At 55.2% G+C, this 14,023-nt stretch overlaps 1 protein-coding gene across 1 annotated transcript; it reads right to left on the reverse strand.

Moving 5' to 3' along the window:
* Positions 1-2,060: 2,060 nt before the first annotated feature.
* On the reverse strand, positions 2,061-10,520 carry NCF1 (neutrophil cytosolic factor 1). The gene is made up of 11 exons (XM_009644978.2): positions 10,347-10,520; positions 9,789-9,869; positions 9,404-9,479; positions 7,747-7,912; positions 7,560-7,615; positions 7,149-7,271; positions 6,496-6,603; positions 5,561-5,678; positions 4,639-4,746; positions 2,847-2,989; positions 2,061-2,194 (listed from the first exon to the last, which is right to left on the reverse strand). Exons 1-11 carry the CDS (start codon positions 10,416-10,418, stop codon positions 2,061-2,063), a joined length of 1,185 nt encoding a protein of 394 aa, XP_009643273.1. The 5' UTR covers positions 10,419-10,520.
* Positions 10,521-14,023: the final 3,503 nt, after the last annotated feature.

Raw genomic sequence — 14,023 nt, forward strand, 5'->3', positions numbered from 1 at the left:
GGGGTGCGCGACGGGCTTGTCTTAAAGGGGCTATGCCACCCGTCGAGTGGGTGGGAGCCACTCACCCCACCCAAACCAGATCCAGACCCAGCTCTAAATCTAAACCTAGACCCAGATTCAAACCTAGTCCCAGAGCCAGGGCCAGACCCCAGTCCAAAACCAGACCCAAAATTAGTCCTAGATGCAAAAATAGGCCCAAACCCAGACCCAAATCCAAACCGAGACCTTGCTCTAAATCTAAATCTAAACCCAGACCTAGATCATAGAATCAGAATCACTTTGGTTGGAAAAGACCTTTAAGATCATCGAGTCCAACCTTTAACCTAACCCTGCCATCCCACCACTAAACCATGTCCCTAAGCACCTCATCTATCCTTCTCTTACATACCTCCAGGGGTGGGGACTTGACCACTTCCCTGGGCAGCCCTTTCCAGTGCCTGACAACCCTTTTGGTGAAGAAGTTTTTCCTAATGTCTAGCCTAAACCTGCCCTGGCGCAACTTCCAACCATTCCCCCTCTTCCTATCCCCCGTTACCAGGGAGAAGAGGCTGACCCCCACCTCGCTCCCTCCTCCTGTCAGGCAGTTGTAGAGGGCGATCAGGTCTACCCTCAGCCTTCTCTTCTCCAGACTAAACACCCCCAGTTCCCTCAGCTGCTCCACATAAGCCTTGTGCTCCAGACCCCTCCCCAGCTTTGTGGCTCTCCTCTGGACATGCTCCAGCAATTCAACACCTTTCTTGTAGTGAGGGGCCCAAAACTGAACACAGTATTCGAGGTACAGCCTCAACAGCACCAAGTGGGGGACGATCACTTCCCTACTCCTGCTGGCCACACTATTCCTGATACAAGCCAGGATGCCATTGGCTCTCTTGGCCACCTGGGCACACTGCTGGCTCATATTCAGCCAGCTGTCAACCAGTAGATCTAAATCTAAACCTAGTCCCAGGGAGCCAGGGAAGACCCCAATCCAAAACCAGACCCAAAATTAGTCCTAGATGCAAAAATAGACCCAAACCCAGACCCAAATCCAAACCCAGACCCAGAGCCAGGGCCACACCCAGACCCTGACCCAAACCTGGTCCCAGACCCATGGCCAAACCCCAAATCAGATCCTAACCTGGACCCAGACACAGACCTAGTTCTAGACCCAAACCCATACCCTAACCTGGACCTAGACCCAAACCTAGTCCCATATTCAGAACTAGATCCAGACCCAGATGCAAACCCAGCCCCAAATCCAAACCCAGCCCCAAACCTAGACCCAGACCCAGACCCAGACCCAATTCCAAACCCTCCTGGCGTGGCGGGGCTGGCTGTGGTGGCACCCAAACGCAGCCCTCACCCTGTGCTCCCTGCTGAAGACCAGCCCTGTCCTGGAGGTGGCTACTGACCTCCCAACATGGCGGCCCTCCACGAGGTGGCAGAAAGGACCAGCGTCTGCAGCCTTGGGAAGCTGCTCAGCCCTCATGGCCCACCAGCCCCACAAGCCCTGGGCCACCCGCCCTGCGCCCCTCGCACCTGGCCACCACCTTGCCTCGTGGCTCCTACCCCACCCAGCAGACACCGTATCCCCACACCCCAGCCGTTGCTTTCCACCAGAGGGAGTGAAGCAGCCGCCTTCCAGGAGGAAGCTGCCATCATTCATCCCCACAACCAAATTTCCTCCCTGATGGCATCTTTCACAAGAGACCCTTGCCCAATCCCCCACTGGACGTGGCGGGGGGAAACGCCTTTCCTGCCACCGTGTCGCTGGGCTGCGCCCCAGTGGCTGTGCTGACCAGCCGTCCAGGCTGACATTGAAATACGTCTATAAAGAGTCTCTCTTTTATTGGTGAAAACCACAAAATCATTCAAAATACAAACAGGGGATAAAAGGGGGTCTAGTGGCGAGGGGTCTCCAGTACCTACAGAGGCCTCAAGCCACCAGGAGCTGGCGGAGCAGGGCTGGGTCCCTGCTTATGGTGTCATTGGGACACCTTGGGCTCGCCATGCCGGAGGATGAAGACGGGCACTGGGCTGCACTGATCCATCCGTCAGCTCCCCGGGGCCTGTGGCGGATGTCAGGGCCACCTGGATCCCCCAGTCTGGCTCTGAGCCCCAGCTGCGCAGGAGCTGGTGGAGATGAAGGCTGGGGGGGCTGAGGCTTCACAAGGTTGAGCCTTGGGCTTGTTCTCTTCTTGCTCGTTTTTCTCACCTGTGGGTAAAGTAGATGTACAGATGGGTCAGAGCTCTCCACCACCCAACACCTTCATGTGAACATTCAAAAGCTTCTTATGTAATGGCCACCAAACCTCCTGCCTCTCCTCCTGTCTCAGCCATGCGTGATGGTCTTTCCAGAGGCCGGGCTGGTGGCATAAACCCACCGGTTCCTGGCTGGGAGCTCTGCTCTTGGTCCATGCAAGGAGCTGCTCTCCCTTGGGAAGTTCATGGATCCCCAGGATCCCCTGGATTATCAGATCTATAGTGTCTACCTCAATAGCAGCCTCCACCTTTATGCAGCACCTCCCTGTAGGTGCTTTGCTGACAGCTAACATACATGATAACGATAATGGCAGCAGCAGCGCAGGCGAGGTTTGGTGCACGGAGGAGATCACAAGTCCTAAATGTGGGCTGACCTCCCACCAGGAGCGTATTCTGCTCCTCCTCTGTCAGACCTACAACCAGAGGTAAGAAACCTCATTGAAAAGAAACATCTCCTGGCATGTGCTTTCCCCATAGGAGAAGGTTGGACAGGCAAGGTGTGACCTCCATGTGCTGTCCTACTCCAGCAAGTAGCGTTGGAGGGCATGGGCCATGCCTGCAGGACTTCAGCCCGTGTCCAGGGCAAAGGCTCTGCTGAGACTTACTGATGACATTGGCCTTGTTCAGGAAATTTTCCTTTGTGTTTCTCCGGCTCTGGATGTACTTCTTGCTGTTCCTCCTGTAGGTCTCCTGGCTGATCTGCTTCCGCGTCTGCTTGTGGATGCTCTTCACATTTCGGATGGTGGATCTGCAGTGAGTCAGAAACAAAACTTTCTATTTCCGTGCCGGCAGCTCTGATGCCTTGCACTTTCTCTCTGAGGATTTCCCCAGCCCTGCCTCTCACGGACCTGCTGCAGCCGGACCCCGTGCTTCCTCCTCTGCCTCACCCAAACCCCAAAATCTGCTTTGCAGTTTTGCCCAGTGGAAGGCAGGAGGTGGATGCCAGCCCTCGAGGGCAGCCATAGGTGAGATGTGATGTACAGCGTGTTAGAAGGCAGCTGGGACCAGTGTTTTGGAAGCAAATACCAAAGGGCAAAGCCTGAGCACAAGCCTGAAATGATGGGGATGGTGAGGTAGATTGGGCGTAAGGCTGGAAGGATGAGATGGGCATGAGGTTTATCCAACAGAGTTCAAGAAAGCCCTGGAAGTGATTTACAGCTCTTGGATGGATGGACATACAGCATCTCTACTGGCTGCAACAGTGAGATCCCTGGTGTGGTGTTTGGCATGGCTCCCCAACACCCAAGGGACCATCCCCAGGCCAGGGGAACAGCGTGGGGTTACGTGTCCAGCGTGCACCTGGATGTGGGGTGTTGAACCCGCAGCAGAGAAACTACTGAGAGAAGTGAAAGGCCAAGCAGCCTGGGGCTGTGCAGCGCATGCTGCCACGGGGGAATCCCCAGAGGCGGGGACCGTCCCCAGGCAGGCAGAGGGAGGCCACCGCTTTGTCTTCACTACCAGGGCATGAGCAATGTGGCTCCTGACATCCATCCCATGGCATAATCCTGCCCTGCTCGAGGCGATGGCCCCTTGCTCTGCCCCTCCGCCTCCGGCCTCTCCCTGGCTTGAGCACATATCTCCAAGCAAAGCTCTTGCTCACAACAGCAGGTCACCACCTTTGCAAGGGTGCAGCCTGGGGACAGCATTCACCATGGTGTGGCAAGTCACTGTCCTTTAAACAGGCCACCTCACCTCCCCCAAGGGTACCAGCAGGTGTCACCGCGCTCAGACAGGTGGATTTGGGCCGTTTTACACTGTCTCACACTCAATCTGTGCTCCAGCAGAGCTGGATTTTGAGAGATTTTATAGCAAGGCTGCTGTGTTTTCTTGTAGGGAAGAAAAGATAGCGGCAAACTCTGCCCTTCCTAGCAGGTTTCTTTGCATCGGAATTAATGAGTTATTATTGCTTTTTATCTTTTTAATCAAAATAAAATCCCTTCCATTAGCTCAAATCCCCCCATCAGATTAGGCCATTTGGCAGCTCTGATTAGTCAAATCTCCCCTCGCTTCTCAAAGATGCAGCGGATGCACTTAGGAAATAAGAAAAAGGCCAATGTGAAAATTAAACAAGATTAGCGCAGAAAAGAAACTTTGCAGAAGGACAAGGAGAAACACACCTGGCTGGAGGACCTGCTGGAAGCAAGGACCATGCAGCCCTGCATCAGAAATGCTGGAGTGCCTCTCAGCCGGGGGAGGTCAGGGAGCACAGAGCTATTTTTGCTGCAGCCCTGCAGGATCTGCCTCCTGGTTTATCTTTGCCCTGCTCACATCTCTCCTGGGCAGTTCCTTATTGCCAGGGCAAGCAAAGGATACCACAAACCACTGTCTGGTTTCGTTTCACCCCTCTCGAAGAAGAGCTTTAGTCCTCCTCCCTCCCCCGCCCATGGCTTCTCCTACCTTCGTGGAGGAGCACTCCGGTTCCTCAGCTCACTCTTCACAGAGGTGTTCGCCTCCCCGTCTTTCTGCAGGTACATGGAGGGGTAATAACCCGTGGTTTCATCCTTCCTGCAGCACAACACAAAGCAACATCACATGCAGTCTTGGCTCTGCGACCACCACCTCCCCGCCCCTGGTGCTGGGTGGGCTATTTCTGATCCTGTTGCTTGCAGGGATGGGGACTTCAACTCTCCCCCCACCTTGTGTGCCTGTGGCTCTCCCTGAAAGTGTGGCTTGAGTCCCAAAAGCAAGTAGGTAGTGGACAGAGCAATGGCTCACAGCTTTCAGGGTCTCACCAGCTTGTATTATGTCCCCTGGGGGTTTCACTGGGCTCCTGAAGCATCGCTCAGGGCCTCCTGCCAGATACCCCACCACGTGCTCAGGAAACACTCCCTGGTCCCCAGCCCCTCTCCCCCTCCAGCCCAGCACACCCACCAACACCCAGAGCCTAGGCACAGGCTGGGGCTGGAAGATCCCAGGGTTTGCAGCCGTGTCATGTCCTGCTGCGAATGTGCAATCTGTGACTCTCCAGAGCACAAACGCAGCTGGGGTTCCCCTTGGGAAAGCCCGAGTTTGCAGAGCAGGCCAGGGCCAGGATGGAAGCTGAGGTTTGGCAATGCAAAATGTGCCAGAATACTTGGAGGCAAAATAACAGATTGGATTTTTTTCCATCTGCCTCCTTCTTGGATATTTCTGAAGCCCCCAGTGCAACGTTAACATTTGGCAAAGCCACAGGCTACTAGAAGTAGCCCTGCAAAGGGAAGTGCTGGGCAGTGGCACCAAAGGGTCTGTGGCTTTCACAGCCCCAGTGTGGGGACCCACTCGTTCATCCCTTCCCTCTGCCCAAATCCCGCTTGCCTGATTTCTTTATGGCATCTCTCACCTGATGACCCACCAGCCATCAAGGAGCTTGTGGATGACTTCGATGGTGTCACCCTCCTTGAGGGTCAGCTCGTCCTCCTGCACGGCTGTGTAGCTTTTCTGGACAATGTACTGCTCACCTACACATAAAATGGGGACAACAGGTTGTGTGCTAACATGCCAGGGATGGGGCTCATCCTCTCCAGCTGCTGAGGAGAGGAAGCACCAGAGCATTTACTCTACATTTTAGGCAAGACCCAGGGTGCTTCAGGTCTCCAAGTTTGGATTCAGATTTCCCCCAGCTTTGTCGGTGCCTGTGGCTCATCCCAGCCCCTCCAGCACCTCTCCAGGAGAAAGCAAGCTGGTGAGTGCAAGCAGTGGAAGTACACCTATCGCTGCTGAAGAGCATGTTTATCATTTGTGTGATTAAACGAGGAAGAAGGAAGCGTTGTGCTAATAAAGTCCGTTGCAGTGTTCTGAAAACCACAAAGACGAAGCCCGGAGAGCAATCAGCATGAGTCTGCAGGATCCTCCCTCTGCTCCGTGCGATAAGGCCCCGCTGGCATGGTGGGCGATGCAGAGGGCTGATAAGGACAGGGCAGAAACCAAGCGCTAGCAAAAGCCTGCGCCTGGGTTCAGATGCTGCACTGTGCTCCTTTGCTACCCCAGCAACTCAGCACACACCCAGCCAGCTCAGGACGGCCACTGGATGAAGATGTGCTTCTGCAATCAGCCAAAACAAGCGCCTAATGCTGAGCTGCAGGGCACGGGAAGCTCCTGATGTTGAGAGTAGGGTGATGAATTATGCCTCCTGGCAGCTTCCACAGCAACATCTCTGTGCCCAGCAGTCCTGCTGCAGCGTGGACTGCCCAGCAGGGGCCGTGCAATGAACCACCCCAGCAGGGAGCAGCGGCAGGCTGTGCTCTGGTGCGCACCCTGGGTAACCCAACATTTTACCTTCATAGTTGGGCTCCTGCTCTTCAGACTCGTCAGGACCATCCATCGGCTCCAGATAGGCAGCTGGCACCCAGCCCCGTTTATTCTTCAACTGGCAAAACCACCAGCCTGCAACAAAAGCAGCCATGGGCTGCAGAGGGTGCCAGGGCAGGTACCGCGGGGGGACCAGCATTAGGTCTGTCCCCGGCTGGGGTAGGCGTAGGCACCCATGTGGCCTGGATGGAAGGGACAGTGCCAGGGCTGGCCACTGTTCACTTGTCGCAACCAGGGAGCTTGGTCAGTTCATCCTGTTTCCTCCCAGGCAGGAAACCTCAGAGGCTGAGGCATGCGAGGAGGTTGCAGGGGTTTCTAGGATTGCCCCACACCCTCCCCAGCCAGAACCAACTGTCATGTGGCTCCGTAGGAATATAAAACTTGTCCCAAGGGGGCAGGAAGCAAGGAGGGGTTCAGTGCTGCTGGTTGCATTTGCTCTGATCTTCTCCATCAGGAGACCCTCATACAACTGCCTACGCCTTAACCCATGCATTGGCGTAACCGACTCCCAGGGCGTGCTGCATTTGGACACAAGGTGCAAGGGCAGTCCCCGTCCCTGCTGAAATGGTGGCCAGGAGAGGGCTGGCACGCGAGGGCTGTCTGGAGGGACGGGCACATACCATTCTCACTCTTCTCCACGATGTCCACCATGTCCCCAGCTTTGATAGCCATCTCGGAGGTGGAGCTCTTCTCATAGTCAGCGATGGCTCGGTAGGTTTGCAGGACAATGGGGCCCGTGATATCTGCGAGGGAGAAGTGAGAGGCGTTCCCTCTCCCGGCCCCCTACCCTATTTCAGCCAGGCCAAAAGCAGCCCCAGGACAGCCCAAAGCGCCTGACAGCCTCTTCTGGCCCCAAACCAGCTGGATCACAGGACAGGGACTCATTCCCCCCCCAGGCTGTGGTTTCCTTCCAGCTCTGGCACAGAGACCGTGCTCTCTGGCAGGGCATCTGCCGTGGGATGGCCGCCCCTCTCCCAGCCAGGCTTTGCTGCCACTCAGGCGGACGCTTGCGCCCCTCCCAGGCCTCTTACCGGTGAGGTTTTTCTTGGCATCCTTTGGCAGGAGGAAGACCTCGGGCTTCTTCATCCTAGACAGGTCAGAGCAAAGGCAGCTCAATGCCGACCACCCCTCACTGCTGGCAGTGCTGCCCTCCCTGCCGGCTGCTGCCAGCGCTGGGTGCACGGGATTTCCCCCGAAGCGGCGGGCGGCTGGACTCACTGGCTGTCCGTGACAGGGTTCGTGTCGTTGGGACGGACCTTGAAGAAGCTGATCACATGCGGGCACCGGGAGATCTTGTGGGGCAGGTTGATCAGTGCGTGGCAGTACTCGGCCAGCGTGCCCTGCCTGCTCTGGGTTGAGCGCTGGCCATCAAACCACTTTGGGGCTGGAGGAGAGGGGAAAAAGCAGACAGAGTGCCTTGGTTTTTAGGAATTTCCCAAGCAGGCTGCTCCGAATCATTAATTTCGCCCTGAAAATGAGTGGATATGGCCCCAGGGTGCTGCATGGCTGCGTAGTGTTCGTACGGTAAACTCTGCAGGAGGGTGACCTGGTCTCCTCCCTTCCCGCTCTGGCCCCGGCCGCAGCAGGCATGAGGGGGGCCACGCGTGGTGCCAGATAAGCTGGGGAGAAGCTGATGGCAGGGCTGCAGCCGTTTTGCAGAAGCGCTGCAGCCACAGGTTCCTCATTTCGGCAGTGTGGCCGGGGGGGCAAGTAGGGCGCAGCACCCAGCCCAGGTGCTGTGGGCAGCATGGGGGAGAGCACCGTGCAACTGGACTCAGCCCCTGCAGCCTGTGGGCTCTTGCAGAGCTCATGGAAGCCCAGAAAAGGCCCTGTTTGACCCCATTTCAGTTACAGGGTAACTCCCACATCCATGCTCAGTCTAAGCCCAGCTGCTGCGCTACAAATGCAGTGACTGCACTGGGGGACAAGGAGGGACTCAGGGGACCAGCCTGTTGCTGGGGGTGACATGCACATCCCTCCGTCCCCCTGGCCCTGGCCCACATCCTGCACCAGCCACTCATGACCCCAGGGCTCCAAAATGCCTCTGGCAGCCCCAACCCACAGCAGCATTGAACCCCACCTCGGGGTGCACGTGTGCAGCCAGTGGCACCCCTGCACCCCTGCAGCAGCCCGATGCCTGCCTTGTCCCCAGTGCTTTCAGTTCCCCAAACAAGACGAGGACGCTCCAAACAGCCCCGGTCACGGCAGCAGCACGTAGGCAGGGTCCTGGCATGGTGGAGTTATTCCAGCCCCGAGGGGACCCCCCAGACATGGCACCCGCACTGCTGTGTGCTGAAAGTTTATTCCTCCTCGAGAGGTGTCGACCACAACCTGCAGCTATTTCCCATGCTCCTCCCTGCTTCCTTTAAAGCAGGAAATTTAAAAGGGGGAATTTTGCTGACATGCACTGTGCTTGGGGACAAACTGTCAGCAGTTTGGATCAGGAGATCATTCCCTGTCTTTGAAGATACATTGCATTGCTTCCTCTTACAAAATATCTGTGTTGCCGTAATGGCAGTAAAAACTGGTCCCGGTGACGGTGCCACTGAAGGAGGGCTCGGCTCAGCTCAGCCCAGCCTAGCTCAGCTCAGGCTTCCCAAAGCCGGACCCTTTGCACCAGCCAGGGGTTGCAGCCAATGCTCTGGGAAGCGTCCCCAGGGAGGAAGGATGGGGTTTGCGGATCTGGAGAGCGTCAGGAGAAACTGCTGCTCAGACAGACCTTTCTGGTGTTTTGCTTTCAAGCCCCATGGGCAGGAACAGAAATCGCACGAAGAACCGGTGCAGGAGGCAGCCGGCAGAACTCAGCCCTACCGGGGAATTTCCCAACCAGCTGCACTTTCTGTTTCAGCCCCCAGCCCCGGCGCCTGCCCCTCACCTGGCAAGTGTGGGATGATCCGGTTCTCCATGTTGATGTCCCCGGATTCAATGGGGAACATCTCCTTCAGCGCTTTCTGTGGAGCGGAGCCAGATACAGCTGTGAGGGTGGCACTGGGGGGACCCCCATTGCACCCGTGCCCCTGCCTGCTGGCACTTACTGGCTGGACCCCATGCCTCCACACCAGGAAACCTGTCAGGGGAGCATAGAGCTGGTGGCCCCCCACTTCAAGGGGCAAGGAGATCGAAGCAGAGGGACCCAGGAGCCTCTTTTGACCCAGGTTTGTTTTGGGGCAATTTTAGCTGGAATTCACCCTCCTGCTTCTTCCCCCCCCAAGCCCTCATGCACTGGGCCAGGGGCTGGTGCCCGCCCTGGGACAACTCACGTGGAACTCGTATATCTCTGTAAACCGGCGGTAGACGAGCTTTTCAGAGAGGTCGTTCCACTTCACCAGGAACATGTAGACCTGAGGGGCAAAGCAGAGGCAATGCAGCCCTACGGGCGAGCGGGACCCCGCACCCTGCTGAGGCTAAAGCTCCTGGGGAGCCTCACAGATGGCTCCATTTCAGATAAATGGCGTGTTTTTCTTCCACCACCCCAATGCGAGTAGCTCTGCCCAGGCAGCAAGCGAGCTGGGCACTAGGGAAGCCCAGTGGGGATGGAGAGGGGACAGAAACATGCAGACAGGTGGGAATCAGAGGTAAAAGCCCTTTCCAAGCCTGCAGAGTAACCAACGGCTTGCAAAGGAGGTGCCCAAAATCTTGTGTGTTCAAGGACACTTCAGCCTCTGGCTGCCTCTAGCTCCTGCCAGCTGCCATGACCACCCCAAAAAAGGATGCTCTTAGGCCCTCAATCACATTTATCTAAAGAAATATGCTGGCCAGGCTTTTTACCCTCGCCAGTCCTCGCTGCTCGGCTTGTCAGAAGGTCACTGCGTACTCACATAGTGCTGGCTGGGGAAAAACCTTTTCTCGTAGCCCAGCAGCTCAATGTGCCGGATGAAGGCATCTGCCATCGCTGCTCCCAGCCGTGGCGTCCGGCTCCGGCCCCTGCTCCTGCCTCCCCGGGCGTCTTGGCGTCTTCTCCTCCCCTCTGCCTCCGCTTTACTGTTAAAGCCCCTGGGAAAGCGGAAGTCCCGCTGCAATCGCACCCGTAATTGTTTACCCACTGTGGTTTGTATTGAGTCGGTATTTCCCATGGGGAGTCTCCAGCCTGGCCCCTCCAGTGGCTCCAGGGCTGGGAAGGAGGTGGGCAGTGGGGAGACTTCGGGGATGGCCTGGAGGCACCTCTGAAATCAGAGGACAGCGAAGGTTGGCTGCCCCAATAGCCAGGCGATAGCCAAGTGGCCCCTCTGACCACTGATGCTGCCCCGAGGTGGCACAGGCTGCTGCAGAACCCCTTCCCAGAGGGTCAGGGACGAGCAAGTGCCTTGGCAATGGCAACCAGAGGAGCCTTTACCCTCTCAAGCAGAGCTGGATGGGCTGAATGAAGCACCTAAGGTGCTCCCCGAGCCCAGGGATGGCAGCACCATCCTCCGTATGGCCAGGAGACTGTCCTGCCCTTGCATCACCATTTCTTTCAGTCATAGAATCCCAGGTTGGAAGGGACCTCAAGGACCACCTGGCCCAACCTTTCTAGGCAAGAGCACAGTCTAGACAAGACGGCCCAGCACCCTGTCCAGCTGAGTCTTAAAAGCGTCCAATGTGATGGACTCAAGCCCTCCCTTGGGGAGATTATTCCAATGGGTAACTGTTCTCACAGGGAAAAATTTCCCTCTCGTGTCCAATCGGAATCTCCTCAAGAGCAACTTGTGTCCATTCCCCCCCTGTCCTCTCCATGGTACTCCTTGTAAAAAGGGTCTCCATCTTCCTCATAGCTACACCTTAGGTACTGGTACGTGGTGATGAGACCCCCTCTGAGCCTCTTTTTCTCCAGCCTGAACAAACCCACCTCTCATACAGCTAAAAGAGGCTTCCCAGTTCTTTGATCATCTTGGTGGCCCTGCTCTGGACCCCCCCCCCCAGCCTATCTATATCTTTTTTGTACAGTGTGGACCAGAACTATACACAGGATTCTAAGTCACCTGCAGCTTCCCCAAAATCTGCCACCAAAAGGCCCTTGAGGACCTGAACCCGCTTCAGTGCCACGGCTCTGCTCAGCGCTGTGGCTGGGCACAGGGATGCATGGGAATGCTGGCCACGGGGGACTCCTGGCATGGGGAAACCCCAGGCTAGGCTGGAGATGGACCCCTGCCTCCAACTGGGAGAGCACCGGGGTCTGCAGAAAAGCCCCTCCAAAATGGCAGCACACCAGCCTCCTCCGCCGCCCCCAGCTCTGGGCAGAAGGGACACAAGGGCTGTGTGTATCAATCCTGTGCTGCCCGTAGGCAAAGGTGCACCCCGGAGCACCTCTTTTGTCCCCAGCAAGGGCACCCTCGATTACAGCGGGTGCCAGAGCTGGGCTGTCCCCCGAAAGGAGGCAGAGCCAGGACCTGCTCCCCCTGGGACGCTCGGGAGGAGCCTAGCTGCAGCTGGCTGGCTGGGCTTCAGCCCTCAGCCCCATCCCTGACCCCCTCCACTACACCCCCTCCTGCTCCACCCCCCCCAGGAGCCCGTGCTGGGGTGTCCCCCCCAGGCCAACACCTTACCCTGAGCCTGGTCGTCAGAGCGAGCCCAGAGCCACGCTCAACGGGGGGTGGAGACGTCCGTGTCCCTGGGAAGCAACAGTCCCAGACCACCAGCAGAGCTACCATGGGCTCTCCCGGCTGCCTGTCAGCAGTGAACAGTGCAGGGACAGCCCCTCCATGGGCAAACACCCTTACTAGCTGTAAAGCCAAAAGCTCGCTCTGACTGCATTAAAAACATCAACTACCAACCACAGCTTTCCCCTGAATCTCAAGTACAGTGCTTTGCAGGTGTTGAGATCAGAAATGTGGTAATTTAAATTTGGTTTCTTACTATTTTAGCACGGGGACTTCCCTGCATGCAAGGCAAAATTATACAACCAGTAATATTAAAAAAGATACCGCCAGGGCTGTTTGGATTCTGTTCCGTTACCAGCCAGATCACTGCTCCTTATGCAGAACTGCCACAAACTTTGTCATGAAAGTTCATTTCATAATTACAATTGTTTGTACTAAATTTAAAACTGCTCTACAGACAGTGTGTTACTGGAAACCACTTCATTCACATGGTTTTTCCTGTTTCCTCATCTTGTGATGTAAGAAATGAAGTGGAGCTTGTAGATCGTGCTGCTGCCGAGGGGTTAGTTCACAGCGAGACACAACGCACAATTCCGTATGAAACAGCCCTTGGCGTTTCCACAAACTGTCCCATAGCTGCTTGGTGTCAGGAAGCCTAATTTTAGAAGAAAATTCTTGGAGGAGTAATGACCCATCTGATCAACAAGGCGAGTTCATGGAGTTCATGGGTTGATTCATGGTTTGGGAAACAAGGCTGGCATCTGAACACAGGACCTGGTTTTTGCGGGAGATGGAGAACTTGCACTGGCCGCAAGACAGAGGGAGTTGGTGGCAGCGTTTTGCAGCAAGGCACCACGGCTTCGGAGCGAGAACAGCCGATATGGGGCTGCAGGTGACAGAGTTCAGCCGAGGTTATTAAAGACGAAGTGCTGGAGGCTTAGCGTTTCCTAGGTGAATGGACTATCCTCTTTTCTGTAGTGCTCCACCCAAACCTGGTACCGACACCTAAAGATTAAAGGCTGAAGAAAGGAACGCCACCCTAGTTTTGTTCAAAAGGTAAGGTTTGATTTTTTTTTTTAGTAGTTTAAATTTAAGCTTAATTCAGCCCGGAGCCAAGGGAGGCCTTGCTTATGTCACTGACAGCAAATTGCTGTGTGTGAACAGTGCTATGTGCTTGCAAAATCACGAAAATGAAAGTGCCCTCTTCCTTGGCAGAGGGAAACGAAGGAGAAAGTATTTGAGTTTTGTATGTGGAAATCTTCAAATCCCAAAGGAAGAATACAGGCCAGCAGCTGCAGGACAAAGGTGCTGGACCTCATCTGACGTCTGGTGGTTATGGCTGTGAGAAAAGCTGGGGTGCCGCACCTGAGGAACACCAGGCTCCACCGCAGGTCCTACACCACCTGGATCCAAGATCCCTGTTTAAGAGAAAGGAGCCAGCCCAAGGCACAGGATGGGCTTTTAGAGTTCAGTAAAACACAGGGAATAAATACCTGCCTGCTACTTCATCACAACAAAGCTTCTCTGCTGGAACAACAAAAAAAAAAATATTCAGAGCTCTGGTAAGTTGTTGCAGTTTTATTTATTTACTTGTTTATTAGTACAGCCAAGGCTTTTTAGGGCATTATCACCCGATACCCAAGGAGTGGCGCACCTCATGTATTACTAGCTTGGAAATGAGTGAGATTTTCACACACGGTCAACATCTGGGGTCTGCTACCTGTTAGGACTATATAATTGTTTCATATAAAATTGGTATTTGGAAGGTATAAATATTGGTGCAATAGGACTATATAATTGTTCCATATAAAATTGATATTTGGAAGGTATAAATATTGGTGCAATTATTTTGTCAGCCTAATTTCTCTCTACTGGATATAACTCAAAACATCAGAGACAAAAAAAAAAAAAAAAGATAC

This window comes from Egretta garzetta, unplaced genomic scaffold (assembly GCF_000687185.1).
Source record: "Egretta garzetta isolate BGI_Z169 unplaced genomic scaffold, ASM68718v1 scaffold108, whole genome shotgun sequence".
Lineage (NCBI taxonomy): Eukaryota > Metazoa > Chordata > Aves > Pelecaniformes > Ardeidae > Egretta > Egretta garzetta.

Coding starts and splice junctions, on each gene's coding strand:
- NCF1 (XM_009644978.2), bottom strand. CDS start 10,418: ATGGCAGATGCCTTCATCCGGCACATTGAGCTGCTGGGCTACGAGAAA. Junction 5,679..6,495: donor GCAGGAGCCCAACTATGAAG/GTAAAATGTTGG, acceptor TTTTATGTGTAG/GTGAGCAGTACATTGTCCAG. Junction 2,990..4,638: donor CGGAGTGCTCCTCCACGAAG/GTAGGAGAAGCC, acceptor GACTCACTGCAG/ATCCACCATCCGAAATGTGA.